At 39.4% G+C, this 21417-nt stretch overlaps 1 protein-coding gene across 1 annotated transcript in view; it reads left to right on the top strand.

Annotated features, from left to right (window-relative positions):
* Window positions 1-21417, top strand: part of CSMD3 (CUB and Sushi multiple domains 3) — a 1099171-nt gene that overhangs the window by 541406 nt on the left and 536348 nt on the right. Inside the window, exons 12-13 of the mRNA XM_026659890.1 lie at window positions 7812-7915; window positions 18643-18755. Of these exons, the coding sequence (XP_026515675.1) occupies window positions 7812-7915; window positions 18643-18755 (217 nt within the window). The remainder of the gene's footprint in view (window positions 1-7811; window positions 7916-18642; window positions 18756-21417) is intronic.

Genomic DNA, 21417 nt, shown 5'->3' with positions numbered 1-21417 from the left:
AAAGGGGAGCTAAATTGGGTTAATTATAACTTACACTTAGTTTAAATGAGAATCAGATCCTAAGTATTTGACCAATGTTTACCTGGTTTCCTCTTCCACAACCTGATCTATGTATGCTGTGTTACTCGGACGTATGGGAGCGGGGGCTGATCAGCTGATCTGGCTACACAATGGGTAAAATATAGAAGACTAGCACAGCTTCCATGGAGTCTTTTTTTTTTTTTTTTTTTTGCCTTTGACATTTGTTGTCAGAAATCTTGCAAAATATACTGTTCAACCAAACGCCTGAACTAACCTCAGATTTTACAGTCTTAATGACTTTAGTCAGTTAATGCCACTTGTTTTGCTTTCTCTCTCTCTCTCTCTCTCTCTGAAATTTACAGTTCCATCATTTATTTAAACAATACTATGGCCATATGTTACCCTTGACCCATGTGTTCAACTTCACTAAAGTTAAAACACCTCCAGGTTCAGTCAGCGAAGAAAAATCACATTCATTAGATGCTGTAAATCTACTCAGGTGCTCTACATTAAATGCAAAATGACATGGATTATTCCATTAGATGGTTAGTTGGTTCCCTGTGAGCACATTTTGATAAACTTGATTTTGATAATACTATATTTCATTTTCACTGTAATATAGTTGAAACAGCTGATGGTAGCACTTTATTTTCCCCCTCTAGGGGCAAGGGCAGTATTAGGTAGTGTTTGCTGACTCTAAGAACTGTCTTTATAGTTTTCCATTCATAAAATAAAATGTAATATAGAAATCACTGCTGCATTTTTGTTTGGCTACCGGCAGTTGTGGAGAAATTAACAGCATTTTTCTAATTTTCACTTCATCCAGTATTTTTGAGAGAGAGGAAATTATGGTAGTAGGAATTGCAGTGATTAAGACTGCCTATTAAATGCTAATGGTCCCCAATTTTTTCAGGCAATTAAAATAATATATATGGTTTCCCTTTTAATACGCTCTTAGTTTGACAATAATGCAGTACTTTGACACCAATTATCTTCAGTGATTGACTATTTAAGCACCCAGTACACAGGAGAGGTAGATTTATTTACATATATGTGTGGGTATATATAGTAATATATATGTGTGTGTGTGTGTGTGTGTGTGTGTGTGCAAATGATTATGTAGTATATTGGTTTTATTAGCACATATTTGCAATAGCTCTATTACCCAGTGGCAAAGTCCCAGGCGAGTTGTCCAGACCTTCCAAAACAATTGTGAATAAAATCTTAATAATACCTAGCTCTTAGATCTCAAAGCATGTCCCAATGTTTTTAATGTATTTATCCTCACAATACCCCTGCGAGGTAGGGAAATGCTGTTATCCCTTTATACAGATAGGAAACTGATGCACAGAGAGGCTAATTGACTAGTTCTGGATTATACAGGAAGGCTGGAGTGGAGCAGAGAATAGAACCTGGGTCTCCCAAATCCTAGGTCAGTAGTCTAATCATTGAATTATAATGCCACATGGTATATGAGTTATCTCTTCTTCTTCCTTATTCAACTATCCCTCGATGCGAGGATGATATCTGCCCAGGGGGTTCATTGATGGGTTTTTAATTTACATGCCAAGTATAGAAAAGCTATTTTGGAAACATTGTAAAGAGAAAAAAAATACTTCCTTCTACCCCATCCCACCTGTAAAAGCCTTGTGCTCTAGTTGTTTTGAGCCAAATGGAGTTAAAACTGGGCTCCAGCTTTGCAACAGTCTGGCAATATAAAATAACTAAGATGCCAACTTAACTGGGTTCTTTTTAATGGAGAATCCCTGGGCCGATATTACAATCATACAAAATCTATCCTGTAGCGGCACCAGGCAAGAACCATATGATTATGGCATTTTAGTATTTGTGGTCCCAAGTTAGATTTAACTGATTTTTTAAAGGTGCTCCATAAGCAAATAATTCAAGGAAAGAACGCAGGTGGCTAGGGACTTGCTCCTCAACAGTACCTTATGGAGCAGCCATGAGGCCTGCTTCAGCACCCATAGAATCATAGAATTATAGAATATCAGGGTTGGAAGGGACCTCAGGAGGTCATCTAGTCCAACCCCCTGCTTAAAGCAGGACCAATTCCCAACTAAATCATCCCAACCAGGGCTTTGTCAAGCCGGGCCTTAAAAACCTCCAAGGAAGGCGATTCCACCACCTCCCAAGGTAACACATTCCAGTGCTTCACCACCCTCCTAGTGAAATAGTGTTTCCTAATATCCAACCTAGACCTCCCCCACTGCAACTTGAGACCATTGCTCCTTGTTCTGTCATCTGCCACCACTGAGAACAGCCGAGCTCCATCCTCTTTGGAACCCCCCTTCAGGTAGTTGAAAGCAGCTATCAAATCCCCCCTCATTCTTCTCTTCTGCAGACTAAACAATCCCATTTCCCTTAGCCTCTCCTCATAAGTTATGTGCTCCAGCCCCCTAATAATTTTTGTTGCCCTCCGCTGGACTCTTTCCAATTTTTCCACATCCTTCTTGTAGTGTGGGGCCCAAAACTGGACACAGTACTCCAGATGAGGCCTCACCAATGTTGAATAAAGGGGAACGATCACGTCCCTCGATCTGCTGGCAATGCCCCTACTTATACAGCCCAAAATGCCATTAGCCTTCTTGGCAACAAGAGCACACTGTTGACTCATATCCAGCTTCTCGTCCACTGTAACCCCTAGGTCCTTTTCTGCAGAACTGCTACCTAGCCATTTGGTCCCTAGTCTGTAGCAGTGCATAGGATTCTTCCGTCCTAAGTGCAGGACTCTGCACTTGTCCTTGTTGAACCTCATCAGGTTTCTTTTGGCCCAATCCTCTAATTTGTCTAGGTCCCTCTGTATCTGATCCCTACCCTCCAGCGTATCTACCACACCTCCCAGTTTAGTGTCATCTGCAAACTTGCTGAGAGTGCAGTCCACACCATCCTCCAGATCATTAATAAAGATATTAAACAAAACTGGCCCCAGGACCGACCCTTGGGGCACTCCGCTTGAAACCGGCTGCCAACTAGACATGGAGCCATTGCTCACTACCCATTGAGCCCGACGATCTAGCCAGCTTTCTATCCACCTTACAGTCCATTCATCCAGCCCATACTTCTTTAACTTGGTGGCAAGAATACTGTGGGAGACTGTATCAAAAGCTTTGCTAAAGTCAAGGAATAACACCCAGTACCTCTTCATATTGTCTGGCCCCTCATACAAGTTCAGAACCGAGCGAGCAAATGTTCCTCAGCCAGACTCTGATGCCTCTCCCAAGAGGGAGGGAGACCATTTTCCTTCCTTGGTCGCTGAGAAAAAGTTCTCACAAAAGGGACCGCAGCTGCTCCAGAGATCGGGGAGATTCATCCTCCTCTTCCAGGATGAGTGCAGACTAGTACCATGATTCTTCTGGTATGCAGGATGGAGCCTAGCCATCTGCTTGCTCTCTGGTACTGAGGTGACATCAGTTAGATGCTACACCATTGACTCTGAAACCATCCCTGGGACAGCTGTTGAGTCCAGTACTGATGACATCAGCACCATCTATTTCCGTGCCACTGGTGTACCAAGCAGCGTTAGACTTGCTTTACCTCTCTGTTCCTGACTCCCCAATTATTCAGGAGCATTGAGCTTCCGGCACTACTACTTTGTGGTCCTCAGCAGTGCCTGGATTAATTGTAGAACTGTCTCAATTGTCTACATTATCTTCAGCAACACCTCAGAGTGGGCAGCTGAGGTTTGCCACCTTATCTGTACCTAAGGGTCTGTTGGCACAGTTACTGTCTTCGGTACTGATGATGACTGTGGTACAATCCACATCTACAGGGTCAGTCCTGATCCTGGGTTTGGTGCCATCTCCTGTTTTGGTATTGAGTGGGAGTATGATGCCCCTGACAGTCCTCAAATGTTGACTACTTTATCTACCTTGGTATCAATGCAACTGACATTTTCGGCTTCAGATGAGGCTGGATGTTTGCTCACTCCACCTGGGATGTCTCCCTGGTTGTCTTTGGATGCTTTTGTGGAGGGTTGTCAGGGTTAAGCTCAGGGGAATCCTCCCAAGCTCCCTGACCTTTGAGACACCATTCTCATAGATTGTCAAGACTTCCTATGGATTGAGATTGAGAATGGTCTGTGGAGAACAGAATGTTGAGGTCCATTTTAGGAGAATGGTGTATTCTGGCTATCAATCTGTTTGCAACAAAAAACAACAATAAGTGTCATTGATTTATCTCCTGAGCAGGCCTCGGTCCTGGCTCCTTGATGTATGTCTTGCACCTGATTTGGGGATCAGAATTTATATATTCCTTCTCTCCAATCCCAATCATCCCTCATGTCATTCTCAAACTGAAGTTGGATCATGCCAGGCTGATTCTCATTGTACCAGAGTGGCTGAGACTGTTGGCTCTCCGATCTCTTCAGTTTATCAGTTTGACCACCCTTATCTCTTCCTCTTTATCCTGACATACTGATCCAGCACCATGGTCAGGGCAAGCAGCACCTCACAGCATGGATGCTACATGGATAGGTGAAGAGGAGGAATGATGTTTGGAAGCAGTTCAACAAGTGTTACTTAATAGTGGGAAACCGTACACTTGGCCGAATAAGTAGCCCTAGTAGTTGTAATTTTCAGTTTGGTCACTAGCCTGGGAAATTCAGCTAATGCTGGCCTGCATTCAGGACATCTTGGGGTACCGGCTGTACCTTCAGTCTTCTGGTCTTTCACCCATTTTGTTAAGGGTTCACTTAGCAGTGAACTCAGTGTTTCCTCTGTCCATCCAAGGCAAGTCAATTTTCTTGAATTCCATGGTAGTGAGATTTCTAAGAAGAGACATTCGTTTCCTTGTGGGACCATAACACTCTTAAGCTGTCTTTTTGAGGCCTCCGTTCGAGCTCTTGGCAACTTGTTCTTTTGTCCCTCCTGTGCCAGAAGACAGTCTTCCTTATTGCTATAACATCAGCAAGGAGAGTAAGTGAGCTGCAGGGCTTAACAGCAGAACCCCCACATATGCAATCTTTCAAAGATAAGGTGGCCCTACAGTCATATCCAAATTTTTTGTCAAAAGTGGTTTCACCTTAATCAAATGATTTACTTCCTGGTGTTCTTTCCTAAACTGGACTCAAATACAGATGAACAGTGACTTCACACATTGGTTATGAGATGGTGCTTAACCTAGAGAGAACTAAGCCTTTTCAGGCATCACCTGGTGTTTTTGTCTCCTATATGGATCGAATGAAGGGTCAGGCTATCTCTGCAAAGATGATTTACAGGTGGATAACTTCCTGGATGAGAGCATGTGAAGTAGCTCAGACCATACCTCCATAAAGATTATGGGCTCATTTGACAAGGGCCCAAACAATGTTGATAGCATTCCTCACTGATGTTTCAATATTGGACATTTCACATCTGCTACCTGATCTTCAGTACGTACTTTTACCAAGCGCTATGTAGTTACCACTGCATTTAGGTCAGATGCAGACCTTGGGAAAGCAGTACTGAAGTCATTGTTTAAATAGACTCTGAGCCCCTCCTCCTGTGAGTACTGGGTGTGAGTCACTTGAGTGGACTAAATGCTTGCAACTACTTGAAGAATGAAAAATGCTGTTCTTGTTATTGTACTCCACAAGCAATTTTCTCTCCGATTTCCATCTCAAAGAACAACAATTACAGTGCATATAGGTAACCATTTATTTCCTGGGTTTATAATGCTTGGGTTTTGGATAATTACAATAGCTGTATAAGGTATTTTACCCCAAATTACTAATATGAATTCTTGATCTTAATTCAATCTTAACATAATTTTTGTCTGGGAATTTCCAAGGTTTTTTAACTTACAAATTGCACACATGATCCATAAATGAGGAACTAAATGAAAATGTTAACAAGTGATATCTCTAATGATTTGAAGATATGAAGTATCAACTTCAAATCTATTTATTAATTTTTCAGCTTTTATGGTCAGATTCACTGTCATGTTTTGGCTGTTTTTCTTGACTCTAGAAAAGCCAAATCAGACAGAGTATACTGGCCACTGAAGCTGAGTTTAAAGCTACTTTGCTTGGCAGAGCAGTGTAAAGCTCTTGTCCCGCAAATTCGCCCGCCTCTTGCACCTTCCTATATTCCTCTGTATTCCCTCACAAATTCCGTGTTCTTATTGTCCTTTATATTTCCCTGAAACGCACACCAGTTTTCCTCTTCCCTCCATTACCAACCACACTCCCCCCCCCAATCATTTTTCTCTTCTGCTACTACATTAATTCATGGATGCATGTGCACACACACTCCACTGTTTTCTGTTCCCTACAGCCCTCTCTCTGGAGTAGATTTGGTACCTTCTGAAAAGAAATAATTAGGGTCAATGGTAATTTTTCCATTGTTTTTCATGTAAAGTTACTGTCAGCAGGGTTTGGTGTATGAAATTATCTCCTTCAGAAAACACATGGAGAATTGCCCTATTCAAAATGGTCAGCCCCTCCAAATGCTCTTAAAAGAAATGAAGCCAAACTATCTCGGAGTGCTGGTGGCCCCTATACTCTTAGGAGGAGACACTCAATCACATTCATAGCAACGGTAGAGATATGCCCTTTTCATAATAGTCATCTAACTAAGGGCAGCGCTGGCTTCAGTTTTGATGAGAACAATGGGAAGATGACAGCCATTTTGAAAGATGGCATTTTTCTTGTGGAATCATTTGGAGCAGAACATTATCTGACAGCTGCTGCTGAAGGAGAAATTTTCAGTTCTCTCTCTCTCCATATATACATAACCCTCCCCCCCCCACCAAAAAACCCACCTTAAAATGTAACCTTTGCACAAGAGTTCAATTATTTTTAATTATATAGGACATTTGCGGTATCTGCATTATTTCTATTTTTTTTAATGTAGCTTAAGCAATTGATGGGGAAGGTAAGCTGCATTTTTAATATGTAACAAAGTGGTTAAATTCCTGCTTTAAGTGCAAAACTCGTCTCATCATTAAATATGGAGCTGACAGTTGTTCTCCATAATATATAACATGCATGCTGCACATAATTAAATATCTTTCATACTGCAGTTTAGAGTACAGAAGCATAACAAAATTTTCACCTTTGGCAGTCATGTTTTTTACAAGTTCATAAAAATATGTAACAGTTTAACCTATAGGCTGGAATAATGTCTTCAGAGGCTTCTTTGTACCACCAAAACTTGGTTGTAGGCATGGGGTGTGTTAATTATGTCCTCATCTCTTCAGAATTTCCTGGACAAAGCAAAATTTTTAAATTTAATATAGGCAGGAGTGAATTTCATCCTCAGTAAGTAATTATGTTGCCCTGTCAGGGTACCACATTGGAAATGTAATACAATTATACAGTACACCGCTACCTCGATATAACGCGACTTGATATAACACGAATTTGAATATAACACGGTAAAGCAGTGCTCCGGGGGGGGGGGGGGGGGGCGGAGCTGTGCACTCCGGTGGATCAAAGCAAGTTCAATATAACGCTGTTTCACCTATAACACGGTAAGATTTTTTGGCTCCTGAGGACAGCGTTATATCGAGGTAGAGGTGTACTATATAAAAAGTACAATAACCACATAATTGAAATGTAGGTACTTCTAAAATGCCAGAAAACTGGTGCCACATAAAAATAATTTTATTTTAATAGAATATTGCATTAACCAATTTTTCAAGTTAATAACAAGGTAGTATCAAATAAAATGTCACTAATATGTATAGCTATTACTTATTTAGGGTTTTGTTTTATTTTTGCTGTTTGAAAGTTATCTGTATTCACTCATAATGAAATTTCTTACATTTTAAGAGCTTTTTTTTTCTACTAGGTTATTCAGATAAATTTTGAAGAATTTGATCTGGAGATTGGCTACGACACACTGACAATTGGTGACGGAGGGGAAGTCGGTGATCCTAAAACTGTGCTGCAAGTGTAAGTCTCTGTTGATTTGATATGCTTTGCAGAATTACTTTAATATAGGGTTTTCTGGTGGTATTGAATGATGCATAGATTGGACAAAATTATTTTCTGGTATAACCTGAGAGATGAATAACACCAACAAAAAAATAATCTTATGGAGCTCATCAAATTATTCAAGACTGACATATAGGATAAGGTATTTTAGTTCATATTTACCATTCTAGTTTCAAAAGAAGATGGGCATGAGAGCTAAAACAGAATAATGTAGCCCATTTCTTCAGGCAGACTGATTGTGTTTTGCTAAAAATAAGCCTATAAATGCAGTTTTCCCAGGGTTACTATGTTCCTCTGCAAGGGCTGGGTGGTCGGATTAAGAATGTGATATAGAGGAAAGGGAATGGACAGAGAAATGTACTGCTTAAGTAATTGTCTTCTTTAATAAGCCCATCTTGACAGCAAATGAACCACAGGAACCTTTATAGCTCACTGACTATGACAGGTAAGCCCTGAACACAGGCTAGATCGTCTCTGTAGTTTCCTGTTAAATATTGCTGTTACCTAAACCATCTAATATTATGAGTTCGTCAGTCCTGGGTACCTAGTGCAGGTAACTTATTGAGTGTCTATCTTTGGGTTTTAGATTGCCACCCATCACCACAGTATCTATGTGCCTAAATCTATTTTATAATAATCAGTTTGTTGGGTCCTAGATTCAGATTTGTCATTTACTTAACCTGCTGGTGTTTGGCTCTCTTGCGGTGATCAGTCCCAAGAAGCCAAGTTCATAAAAATATATTTAATTAATAATGTTTAAAAAGACATCAAATATAAAACAATTATTCTGACCTTAATTTCCATGTATTTTGAAAGGGGCAGAACAGTGTAACTTGACATTAGTTGTCTTTCGTTAACTTGTGTTGTATTGGGTTTTTTTCCTCTAATCTTTTTCAATTGTAATAATCTGGAGCAAAAGTAGCTATAAATTGTGTGTGATTTGTTTTCATGAGGTCCATTTGTATGCATTTAATTTAGTATTCCATATTTGCTTCATTTTTCTTTAAAAATAAATAAAGATAATATTTTGTTGCTTAGAGAAGTTCATATGAGTAGATCATATGAGTAGATCATAAATGAAACTTTTTGGCCAGTACTTTTTTTTTCTGTGAATAACACAAATGCACACCATTGAAACATTTCACAAAATTGTTGTGGGAAAAAAACATTGATATTTTCAAAATCAAACCTTTTAGATTTTTCACTTTGAAACTACTTTTTAGTTCAAAATTTCCCTTTAATTTATTTTATAAATTCAGAAACATTTGAAAATGATCAAAATTGAAATGTTTGATTTTGAGATAAAATATTTCATTTTACCTGAAAAAAAAATTAAATTATTTTCCAAATTAAAGATGAACCAAAAAATCTGTTATTTTCCCATTTATTTTCTCTATTTATAAGAGATTGGTCTTTTGCAAATAGCTGCGTAAATAATATGCAAATGGGGAGAAGGGTTAATATATTTTTTAACAAATATCTTTTTAATAATCACTTCTGAACAGAGGCCTTATGTGCCGACTTTCATTCTGATTATTTTTCAAAACTGAGTTTTAAACTCTGAATATAAGAGTTCATATAATGAAAGTGCTGGGAAAAACAAAACGGTAGCTTCTCAAGTGGGTATAATATATCTGTATAAAATGAATCAAACATAAAAGTTCAATCCTGGACAAAAATAGACATATTTGTTCAAACAAAATAAATCATCAGTTAAAAATGGAAAAGACCTTATAGGGACATCTAGTCCACCCCCTGCGGATGCAAGTTTATTCCCTACAGTACATTTTCTAGTCATTTGTTTTAAAGTGTTTTTAAATGTCCTGAGCAATAAGGCTTCTATCACATCCCTTAGGTGTCTATAGCAAAGCTTACTAGATCATAGTGCACAATGTCAGGAGGATCTTTTTGATATTCACCTTATTTTCCCCTTTCTTAAGTTCATCTAATTACTCCTAATTATACAGCCTTGAACCTTGCTCTGTCTCCTTGGCATTTATACCCTTCAAGTGTCTACAGACTTTCATCATGACTCTCCCTTAGCAATATTACCCTTTTCATCATAAGATAAACCCTAACTATTCTTTGTGGCTCTTTTCTGTACTCCTACCTTTTTGTCAATATCTGGGATATTACTGTGTGGCAAGATGGTGCACTGTAGATTCACAACCTGGCTTGATGCACAGTAACTTACCCTGTAGACTTAAATCAGCACAAAAACTGTGTATATGTAACCCACACACCTCCTGGGTGTGGTGTTCTGTCCCATCTAGTGGCACTGAGACCACTTAGAGAGAGAGAGAAAATGTGTCTGCTCTACAGCCTTAAGGTAACAGCCAGTTGGCTTTTAGCTCATGCTGTAGAGGCTCATGCACTAAGCTCTAGAGGTTCCTGGTTCGATCCTGCCCGCCGACGACCAAGTTCTGTCGGCGTTACAAGTGGGGGTTCGTCCAGGATTTCAACTGGGAAGTCTCTGAAGCTCGGGATGTGCTTCCTCAGCTAGGGGAAGTATGTAACTTGCACATCTTCTGGGTGTGGTGTTCTGTCCCATCTGGAGACAGAGAGAGAAAGAAACTGCTCTATAGTTAGTCAGTTGGCTTTTAGCTCATGCAGTAGAGGCTTATGCACTAAGCTCCAGAGGTCCCAGGTTCAATCCCGCCCGCCAACAACCGGGGTCTGTTGGTGTTACATGTAGCGAAGCCCTCAATATTTCAAATGCAATCATATTTGTATAGCAATATATATCTTCAAAGGACTATATATACATCATTATTCACATTATATTGAAAAGTTAGAAAGTAAGATTATTATTCCCATTTTTATACAGGGAAAGTGAGACACAGATGTTAAATGACATTCCCAAGAGCACACAGCAGTCACAGGTAGAGACAGAATTTAGAACTCACATGCTCCTACTTCCCTGGACCACACTGCCTCATCTGAGGGGAGAGCATTTATTAAGTACTAATTCTTCAGGTTCTAATACCACTTAAATGAAGTGTTGGTATTATTATCTTTGGCACTTAAATTACTGTAACACATTCAGATACAGTGCAGCAATATTTTACATTTTGACAAATGTAGTGAACCATTCTGTACTGGTTTGGTTTCATTAAAGGTGTTAATATTTTACAAGAATGTATTTGATAATGAGGCATATTTTGAAGAATGATGAAATTACAGTATTGAAGCTGTCAAGAATATGAATGAACTCTGTATCATTTTCTCTTATCAATGCATTACTCAAATTGTCATGATATTCTATTAAGTAAGGATTAACATCAAATGTAACAGGGAAGTTGTGATCAGTAGAGAGCTGAGCAACTAAATTGCAACAAATATTTTCAGTTCAGAGGATGCTGATGACCAGAACATGATTTCCTCAAATTATTTTGAAGGTTCTATGTTTTTTTTTAAAATCATACTTGAATTTTGAGATGTGTTAGTTTGTTGTGACTGGTCACATCTGACACATAGGTATTGTTTCTGTTCCCCAAGTGTCTGAGTATCAATTGTTTTGTAATAAAGCTTGTGGCAGTCACTAGGTATAAAACCTCTCAGGAAGAATTAACAATGTAAGTCAAGGCAGTAGATAATTAGGGAATGTTAGAAAATTTTAAATCTTTTCCTGTCTGGGCCACATAGAAAAAATAGGCTACTGTGCAACTTAGAGGCTGGGGTGGAATCCACAAAAGAACTTAGGCAGCTGTGTCCCTGTTTTGGCTCCACTGTGATTCACTACACTCTTGCTGAACCATGTAGACATCTAAACTCAGCACCTGTTTTTCAGGGTAAAAATTTCCTAGGCACCTAAGTTTCTGCCTCTGGGCATGTGCACTGCTGCCTCCCTTTAGGCATCTGGACACACATCTCCCACCTAAGCCTCAAAGTGATTCATGAAACAGGGGAAGACAGGCATTTGGCCACCTAAGTCATGTGCAGGGGTCCATCCCACAGGTATGCTCATTCAAAATCCAGAAGGACGAGAAGGTGATGGTACCCACCTTATAATTTTTAACCACACTCACTTGGAATGGGAGAGACCCAGGTTTAATTTCCCCATCTCTGCTAAAGTGTGAGAAAAAATTTGAACAAGTGTCTCCACCTCTCAGGAGAGTAATGACAGAGCTAGAGATTAGTCCAATGTGGGGCTCCCTCGGTCTCTCCTGTTGAAGCTTTTCTGCTGTAGATAAATAATGAAAGAGTGATTGGAGCAGAGGGACTGGACCCTGGGTCATTCTCTCTCTCTCTCACCCAATTCAATCGTTTTTCTTCCAGCAGATTTTCATATAATACGGTGAGAATGCAAAGTCCTACCCATGAATGTTGTCATCAAATCCTTGTTAGACGTGTTTACCTGCCACTTTACCAAGGCTAATTAGGAAGATTATCAGTGTCTGAACCCACTAATTATACCAGGCACTGCTAGACACTTATTACCCAAAGCACCTGGGGCCCACATCATCAACTTGAGTAAATTCGTGTAGTTTAATTGAAGTCAATGGGGGCTATAATTACAACAGGTGAGGATCTAGCTCCTAATTTGCAAAGTGCCATTCAGGAAAGTGCTAGGGGTGAACAAAATGAATTGTCAGTGTTTTAATTTTACAGAAGTGGGGTAAACCTTGTGAAAGTTTAGGGTCATTTCCCCCATGAAAGTGCTAAGGTATTTTGTGCACAATGGCAATTTCCAACAATGTGGAAAAAATGAATTTATTAAACAGAAATTGTACTAATTTCCATGGCCCTATATTATAAAAATGTTTTCCATTGAGACCAAAATTAAATGTAGGTCTGGAAATTCTCAATGGCTGTTGCCAAAATCTAGAATCAGCCAGCTACCAGAGACAATTACCAAAATCTAGAGGTGGCCAGTCCACCAATGCTTGCTCTAGTGGAGAGACATCCTGTTATTAACTTGGCAGTTTATGAAATTGCCAGTCATGGCAAGATATATTCTTTTTGTAGCAGGAATAAGCATTTAATACATTAATTATTTAATTTCTGCCACGCAGTTATTTGTTCAGTGCTGGCAATAGTCTGTATAGTAGCTCCATCTGTCAACACAGATGTGGGAAACTGACGTGAATTTCTCACAAAAAAGAGTATTTGAACAGAAGCAGGCTAAGATGATCAGGGAAGAGTTCTAAAATTAGCTACAGTATGTATTTTAAATAATCCATTTTGAAGCTCCATCACAGCTTCAACGATTGACTTGAATTGGAAAATAATTTTTGAATGCCCTTTTTAGGAGATAAACAACTCCTAGACATTGTCTGATCTCTTTCTAATGATCCTGGCTTCATTTTCAAGAAAGGAAACTGAGCTAAGTTAGTTGCAACCCATCTGTTCTCATAGACAGGCCTCTGCCAACTTAGAAAAAAAGAGTTGTTCAGTACACATTCTGTTTAAAAAAAAGGACACATTATAAAAAGAAGTGGTGTCTACTATTCTGCCAGATACAGTTTTCATTAGGGCTATATTCACAAAGGGATTTAGGCACCTAACTGCCACTTTAGGTGCCTAAATCCAAAATGTAGATCTTCAAAACCTCTGCTTACCTGTTTCCTAATCCTGTAGGCACCTAAAGTCCCTAGGCATCCAAGCTTTTGCCACTAAAGTCCCCTACACACCTAAAACTCTGCCACTGGACAGCTGCCTGTCCTAATGCCTCGGTGCCTAGCTCACGTCTAAGTCCATGCAGGATCATCAAACGAGGTATCCCCCCCCCATAGTCTTGCCTGTGGGGCTCAATCTGGTAGGCAATCTCAGAGGTTGCCTAACAGATCAGGCCCTGCACAAAACTCTGCTGCTGCTGGTGCCCTTATAACTTCTGGCTCAGTGGTTAGAGTACTTACCTAGGATGTAGGAGACCAGGGTGCAAATCCCCCCTTTACCTGATTTGGAGTAGGGATTTGAACACAAATCCTCCCACTCGCAGGTGAATAACCTAACCACTGAGATATGGAATCACTCTTTTTTCTTTTTCTTTCACCCAATGACTAGTTAACCATTGGAACAAATGGTTGTTGTCAATTCTCTACCGCTGGCAATTTTAAAATCAATATTCGATGTTTTTTTTCTGAAAATTATACTCTAGTGAGTTCAAACATAAATTAATTATTTTTTCTTATTGTCTCTTATTGAGAATGGTATGAAACAGTTTAACTTAAAATGCCCTAAATAAACTGTTTCCCTTTTTAAAAGGGAGAGTTACTTCAGGTTTTGTTCCTACTCAGGAGAGATTGCATGGTCTAGTGGTTGAAGCAGTGGACTGGAAGCGAGGGATAGGGAACCACTTACATGAGTAATTTCTCACTAACATGAGTAAGGGTTCTGCAGTCAGGACCTTAATCTTTTTTCTATGTTTCAGTTATTTTTTTCTTTTCCTATGTTATCGCTACCATGATAGGTTATGATGAGAACAAGAAGAATATCCTGGTGGGATAATAAGCATGACTTGAACATTGGTGTAGAAGGATACAGCTTGCTCAGGAAGGATAGACAGGGGGAAAAGGGAGGAGGTGTTGCCTTATATATTAAAAACGTATATACTTAGACTGAGGTTGAGTTGGAAATAGGAGACAGACTTCTTGAAAGTCTCTGGGTAAGGATAAAAGGGGTAAAAAACAAGGGTGATGTCATGCTAGGGTCTACTACAGTCCACCAAACCAGGAAGAAGAGGTGGATGAGTATTTTTTTAAACAAGTAACAAAATCATCCAAAGCACTTGGTGGTGATGGGGGACTTCAACTACCCAGACATCTTTTGGGAAAATAACAGAGCAGGGCACAAATTATCCCATAAGTTCTTAAAATGTATTGGAGACATTTTTTTTTTTAGTTCAGAAGTTGGAGAAAGCTACAAGGGGAGAGGCTGTTCTAGATTTGATTTTGACAAATAGGGAAGAACTGGCTGAGATTTTGAAAGTGGAAGGTAGCTTGTGTGAAAGTTATTATGAAATGATAGGGTTCATGATTCTAAGGAATGGTAGGAGGGAGAACAGCAAAATAAAGACAATGGATTTCAAGAAGGGAGACTTTAGCAAACTCAGGGAGTTGGTTAGTAAGTAAGCAAGTCTAAAGGGGAAAAACAATAGAAGACAGTTGGCAATTTTTCAAAGAGACATTATTTAGGGCACAAGAGCAAACTATCCCACTGCATAGGAAAGATAGGAAGTATGGCAAAAGACCACACTGGCTTAACCAGGAGTTCTTCAATGATCTAAAAATCAAAAGAGTCCTACAAAAAGTGGAAACTAGGTCAAATTACAAAGGATGAATATAAACAAATAACACAAGTATGTAGGGACAAAATTAGAAAGGCCAAGGCACAAAACAAGATCAAACTAGCTAGAGACATAAAGGGTAACAAGAAAATATTCTACAAATACATTAGAAGCAAGAAGAAGACCAAGGACAGGGTAGGCTCATTACTCAATGGGGGCGGGGGGAAATAACAGAAGTGCAAATGGCAGAGGTGCTTAATGACTTCTTTGTTTTGGTTTTCACCAAGAAGGTGGTGGTGATTGGATGTCTAACATAGTGAACGCCAGTGAAAATGAGGTAGGGTCAGAAGAGGCTAAAATAGGGAAAGAACAAGTTAAAAATTACTTGGACAAATTAGATGTCTTCAAGTCACCAGGGCCTGATGAAATGCATCCTAGAATACTCAAGGAGATATCTGAGTCATTAGCAATTATCTTTGAAAAGTCATGGAAGAGTGGAGAGATTCCAGAAGACTGGAAAAGGGAAAATATAGTGCCAATCTATAAAAAGGGAAGTAAGGACAACCCAGGGAATTACAGAACAGTCAGCTTAACGTCTGTACCCAGAAAGATAATGGAGCAAATAATTAAGCAATCAGTTTGCAAACAACTAGAAGATAATAAGGTGATAAGTAACAGTCAGAAAGGATTTGTCAAAAAACAGTCATGTCAAACCAACCTGATAGCTTTCTTTGACAGGGTAACAAGCTTTCTGGATGGGGGGAAGAAGTAGATGTGATATATCTTAACTTTAATAAAGCTTTTGATACTGTCTCGCATGACCTACTCATAAACAAACTAGGGAAATACAACCTAGATGGAGCTACTATAAGGTGGCTGCAAAACTGGTTGGAAAACCATTCCCAGAGTGTAGTTATCAGTGGTTCACAATCATGCTGGATTGTTCACAATCATGCTGGACCCAGAACTGATCCCTGCGGGATCCCAGTCGATCCGCAGGGATCAGTTCTGGGTCCAGTTCTGTTCAATATCAATGATTTAGATAATTGCATACAGAGTACACTTATAATGTTTGCGGATGATACCACGCTGGGAGAGGTTGCAAGTGCTTTGGAGGATAGGATTAAAATTCAAAATGATCTGGACAAACTGGAGAAATGGTCTGAAGTAAATAGGATGAAATTCAATAAGGAGAAATGCAAAGTACTCCTCTTAGAAAGGAACAATCAGATGCATACATACAAAATGGGAAATGACTTTGTAGGAAGGAGTACTGCAGAAAAGGAGCTGGGGGTCAGAGCGGACCGCAAGCTAAATATGAGTCAACATTGTAATGCCATTGCAAAAAAAGCGAACATCCTTCTGGGATGTATTAGCAGCAGTGTTGTAAGCAAGACACGAGAAGTAATTCGTCCGCTCTACTCTGCGCTGATTAAGACTCAACTGGAGTATTATGTCCAGTTTTGGGTGCAACGTTTCAGGAAGGATGTGGACAAATTGGAGAAAGTCCAGAGAAGAGTAACAAAAATTATTAAAGGTCTAGAAACCATGACCTATGAGGGAAGATTGAAAAAAAATTGGGTTTGTTTAATCTGGAAAAGAGAAGACTGAGAGAGGACATGATAACAGTTTTCAAGTATGTAAAAGGTTGTTACAAGGAGGAGGAAGAATTTTTTTTTCTTAACCTCTGAGGATAGGACAAGAAGCAATGGGCTTAATTTGCAGCAAGGGAGGTGTAGTTTGGACATTAGGAAAAAATTCCTAACTGTCAGGATGGTTAAGCACTGGAATAAATTGCCTAAGGAGGTTGTGGAATCTCCATCTGTGACAGGTTTGGTCACAGAGATCCCCTTGGGACTGTTACCTGAAGTGCCGAAATTACCTCTGAGCCCATTTTTCCTGCCAGCTTGGGACTCCAGAACCCTGTCTTGTTGAGCCAGACATGCTAGCCTGCTCCAATACAGACCCAGGGTTTGGGCCACACTTCCAAAGCTGCAAACTTTAACTAAAAACAGCTCAGCAGGTTACCTGTCTCCAGCACCCAGCTCCCAATGGGATCCAAACCCCAAATAAATCCATTTTACTCTGTATAAAGCTTATACAGGGTAACTTTGTAAATTGTTTGCCCTCTGTTTCACTGATAGAGAGATATGTACAGCTGTTTGCTCACCCAGGTATTAATCACTTACTCTGGGTTTATTAATAAAGAAAAGTGATTTTATTAAGCATAAAAAGTAGGATTAACTGGATTCAAGTAATAACAGCCAGAACAAAGTAAATCACAAAGCAAAAGAAAATAAAACAAGCAAGTCTGAGCCTAATACATTAAGAAACTGATTACAGGTAATATCTCACCCTCAAAGATGTTCCAATAAGCTTCTTTCACAGACTAGACTCCATCCTAGTCTGGACCCAATCCTTTCCCCTGGTACAGTCTTTGTTAGATCCAGCAAACATCTCAGGTAGTAAGCAGGGGTTTTCTCATGACTGGCCACCCCATTTGTCCCGCTTAACCCCCTTTTAAATCTTTGGCACAAGGCGGGAATCTTTTGTCTGTGCTTGTCCCCACCCCTGCCTCATCAATGGAAAAGTACAAGGATTAAGATGGATTCCAGTCTCATGTGACATGGTCACATGTCACTGTAAGACCCCCTAGTCTCTGTTCATCGTGGGTTGGCCCACATGTACACAGGAAGGTTTGCAGGTAAATAAACCATTTGCAACCAATTGTCCTAGTCAATGGGTGCCATCAAGATTCTAAACCACCATTAATGGCCCACACTTTGCATAATTACAATATGTCCTCAGACATATAAATGTAAATGGTTTATACTTCATATTTGTAGCTTCAGATACAAGAATGTTACATGCTTACAAACAGGAGGTATATATTCAGTAGGTCATAACCTTTGTTATGAGACCTTTTGCATAAAGCATATTCCAGTTACATCATATTCACACTCATAAGCATATTTCCATAAAACATATGAAGTTCAATGTCACACCATCATTGGAGATTTTTAAGAGCAGGTTAGACAATCATCTGTTAGGAATGGTCTAGATAATACTTAGTCCTGCTGAGTGCAGGAGACTGGACTAGATGACCTCTCGAGGAGCCTTCCAGTTTTATGATTCTATGATTACAAAGCAGTAACATTCTGTGATTAAAAAAAAAGATTTATTTTTTAAAAAATGAATAGATTCTATCTTTTTCCTCTATCAAATCTAAGTGTCAATGGCACAGATGAAACAAAATTAATCTGATTTTATTTTTTACTGTTGCAAACCAAAAACAGTTAAGAACTATTAATTTTCTCATAATCAATTTTATGTACCTGTGGTTCTCAGAGGGCTGTAATCAAGGCTTCCTTACCTGGATTTTATATCTGTGACAAACTCATATTTAATTCCAGATGATTTTCTCATTAAATATTATTTTTGTTTGTTTTTCTTCTAGGTTAACGGGAAGTTTTGTACCAGATTTAATTGTGAGCATGAACAGTCAGATGTGGTTACACCTTCAAACGGATGAAAGTGTGGGCTCAATTGGCTTCAAGGTGAACTACAAAGGTAACAATAAGCTACTGTGGACATGCTTAGCAGTACATAAATATAAGCAAATATTAGATAAGGTTTATTTTTCATGCTAGGAAATGCTCTCCATTCTCTATTCAGTAATACTGGAAGCATCCAAATGTCTTAGGCCTGATTGTGCATGGAGCTCTGTATAGCAGCTCTGTAAATGTCTGATTGTGTCCTTAGAAGGACTGAGTCCTCAGAATACAACTGAAAAGTAGGTTTGTTATTATTTATTGTATGTTCTATGTTGTAGAAAAGTCAAAATAAAATACTTCTGTGATTATTTAAATCCAGGCACTTGATACAAGCAAATATATTTCCACTTCAGAAATTAGCCCATTCTATAATTTATGTGATATGTCTAGGTGTAATTTGATTTAATTTGATTTATATTAAATAAATGTAAAGATGAGTTTCTAAACTCTTCTGTGTCTAACCCCCTGTGCCTATCACAGCAATCTGAACAGATGCCCAAGTCTGGAATAATATGGGTTGAGATTGCGGTATATCAGTCAGTTGTGTAAATAAACTTAACTAACAAGGTTCTTGAGCTGGTTTGGCATGAGGAGGATATATAGTATATAAGATGAAAATGCTGTTGCTGTTGTGAGGATGTATTGGTATCTATGTGGTTTTCTTCTTATCGGATGCAGAGCTTGCTAAGCCAATGTACGGTAGCAAAGTGTGGATCCCTCAGACAACCATCAAGTCTGGTCAGAGGGCAGTTGTTAGTGATGCATGACTTTGTCTGTTTTTGGCCACAACAACATGTGTGATCCTCTTGTTCACCCTAGGTGATCTATGTGGCATAAGCATCAGTTTCACCCAAAAGTTTAATAGTAAAGAGAAAAAATAAAGACAATTATTGTTTTATTTTCTTACAGAGGTAATGGTATACTGATATATCACCATAGCCCCATGGTACTTGACACAGATTTTAAAATGACATGGTCCCTGCCCTGCAGAGCCTAGTAGCTAAATTAGAGCAACAGAAAATATGGTGAGAGCAAACAAAGAAAGGTGGAAAGAAAGGGCAAGGGTCAAAGCTAATAATCATGTGAGTCATAGAGTGTCTTTTTCACATTGATATTTTAAAATAAAGATCTAGGTCAGGGAGAGGGATGGAGAAGTGAGCACAAAGGAGTTTGTCAGTGCTGGATAGCAATCTGAAAATTGAACAGGGATTTGAAGGAGGAAGTGAGGATGCTTGGTGTACCAGTAGAATGATGTCATCTCAGGTGTAAGAAGAAGGCAGTGTGGGGACAGTGTGACAGTGAGCTTTTGAGGAGAAGCAATAGGGAATAACTAGACCAAAAGAGTGAACAGAGCCCAGAGAGCAAAGTGGGGAGGGACAGGAGATGAGATATAGCCAGGGTCAGAGGTATGGCAAGCCTTACAAATAAGGGCAGGTATTAACTTAATGCAGGAGAACACTGGGACCAAGAAAAGAGATTTGAGGAGAGGGTCAGAGCAGTGGGAGAAGGTTATTTAGTTGCAGAATGTTGCATATATTGAAAAGAGTTGCTGTGAGTGTTGCAAATGCTGGAAACGTGGAGGTTTCTGTACTTTGGGTGAAAGAAAACAAAGAAAACAGGAGTTTTGCCAATGGGGATGTATTTGGGGAAATATTTAAGAAGTATGCACAAAAAGTAAGTTTTGGAGAGAATCTGGATCTGAGGAGGAAGTAAAAAAAGTAAAATAAAACTCTAATACTGCAAGTTTGATAGGTTGGGGCGGTAATGATGGAGCAATTGAGGAGATGAGAGGGTTTAGGAGAAAAGATTAGAAGTTCATTTTTTGCCATTGAAATTTAAGGTATCTATAGAACATATGTGAGGGGGTATCAATGTGATAAGAAGAGATGTGGGCCTGGACATATGGAGGTATGTCAGAAGTGGAGGAGCAGATTTAAAGGATAAGATAAGATTATGCTTCTGTCTAATTGCAGTGTATTCATTAATGATACTAGAACAATGTGAACATGCATTTTACTTCAAAAGAGTTGACAGTGAACCAATACCTGAAGGCTTGGAGGATTAAGCCTCCATGGGGAACCCAATACAGATGGTACCCACTATTCTACCCTTGAATCATTCCTCCTTCTCCCCATCACAAGGACTACTCATCTGGTGCTCTCTTTCCCCTAACAAGTCTGGTCCATCATTTAACCTTACTGTCGGTTGGAGGAAACATGAGCTGCCACACACTCTACCCTCTATACACATATGTTCATTTCTCCTGGGCCTATCTGACTCCTTCCAGTGCTTCCCTCTGGTTTTTGGTGTTGATGGGTGGTTGGTATACTAATGGGGTCTTCTGAAGTCCACTCAGTCTGGATTGCCACTTCCTTCCATCCTAAAGAATATTCTGGGTAAGTTAAACAACTCAGTTATATAGCACAAGTGTGAACAAATCCACACATCCTTGCTATCTAGCTCTACTGAGCTAGGGCTGAGAAAAGTTCTTCAATCTTTAGCATGGTAGTTAGGGAAACCCAAGGCTGCCACATTCTAGAGAACCTTGGCAAATCTTCTGCTAGAGTTTACCGACTAAGAGTTCTGACTGTCTCTGTGAGCTCAGTGCAGCTGCTAAGCAGGAAGAACAAAGATTCTTCTCTGTTCCTTCTTGACAGTTTTTTGGCAGGGTGAGCAGG

This window comes from Terrapene carolina, unplaced genomic scaffold (genome assembly GCF_002925995.2).
Source record: "Terrapene carolina triunguis isolate 2854851 unplaced genomic scaffold, T_m_triunguis-2.0 Scaffold58, whole genome shotgun sequence".
NCBI lineage: Eukaryota > Metazoa > Chordata > Testudines > Emydidae > Terrapene > Terrapene triunguis.
The sequence above is the reverse complement of the archived record's forward strand: the minus strand, read 5'-3'. Positions and strand labels throughout refer to the sequence as shown.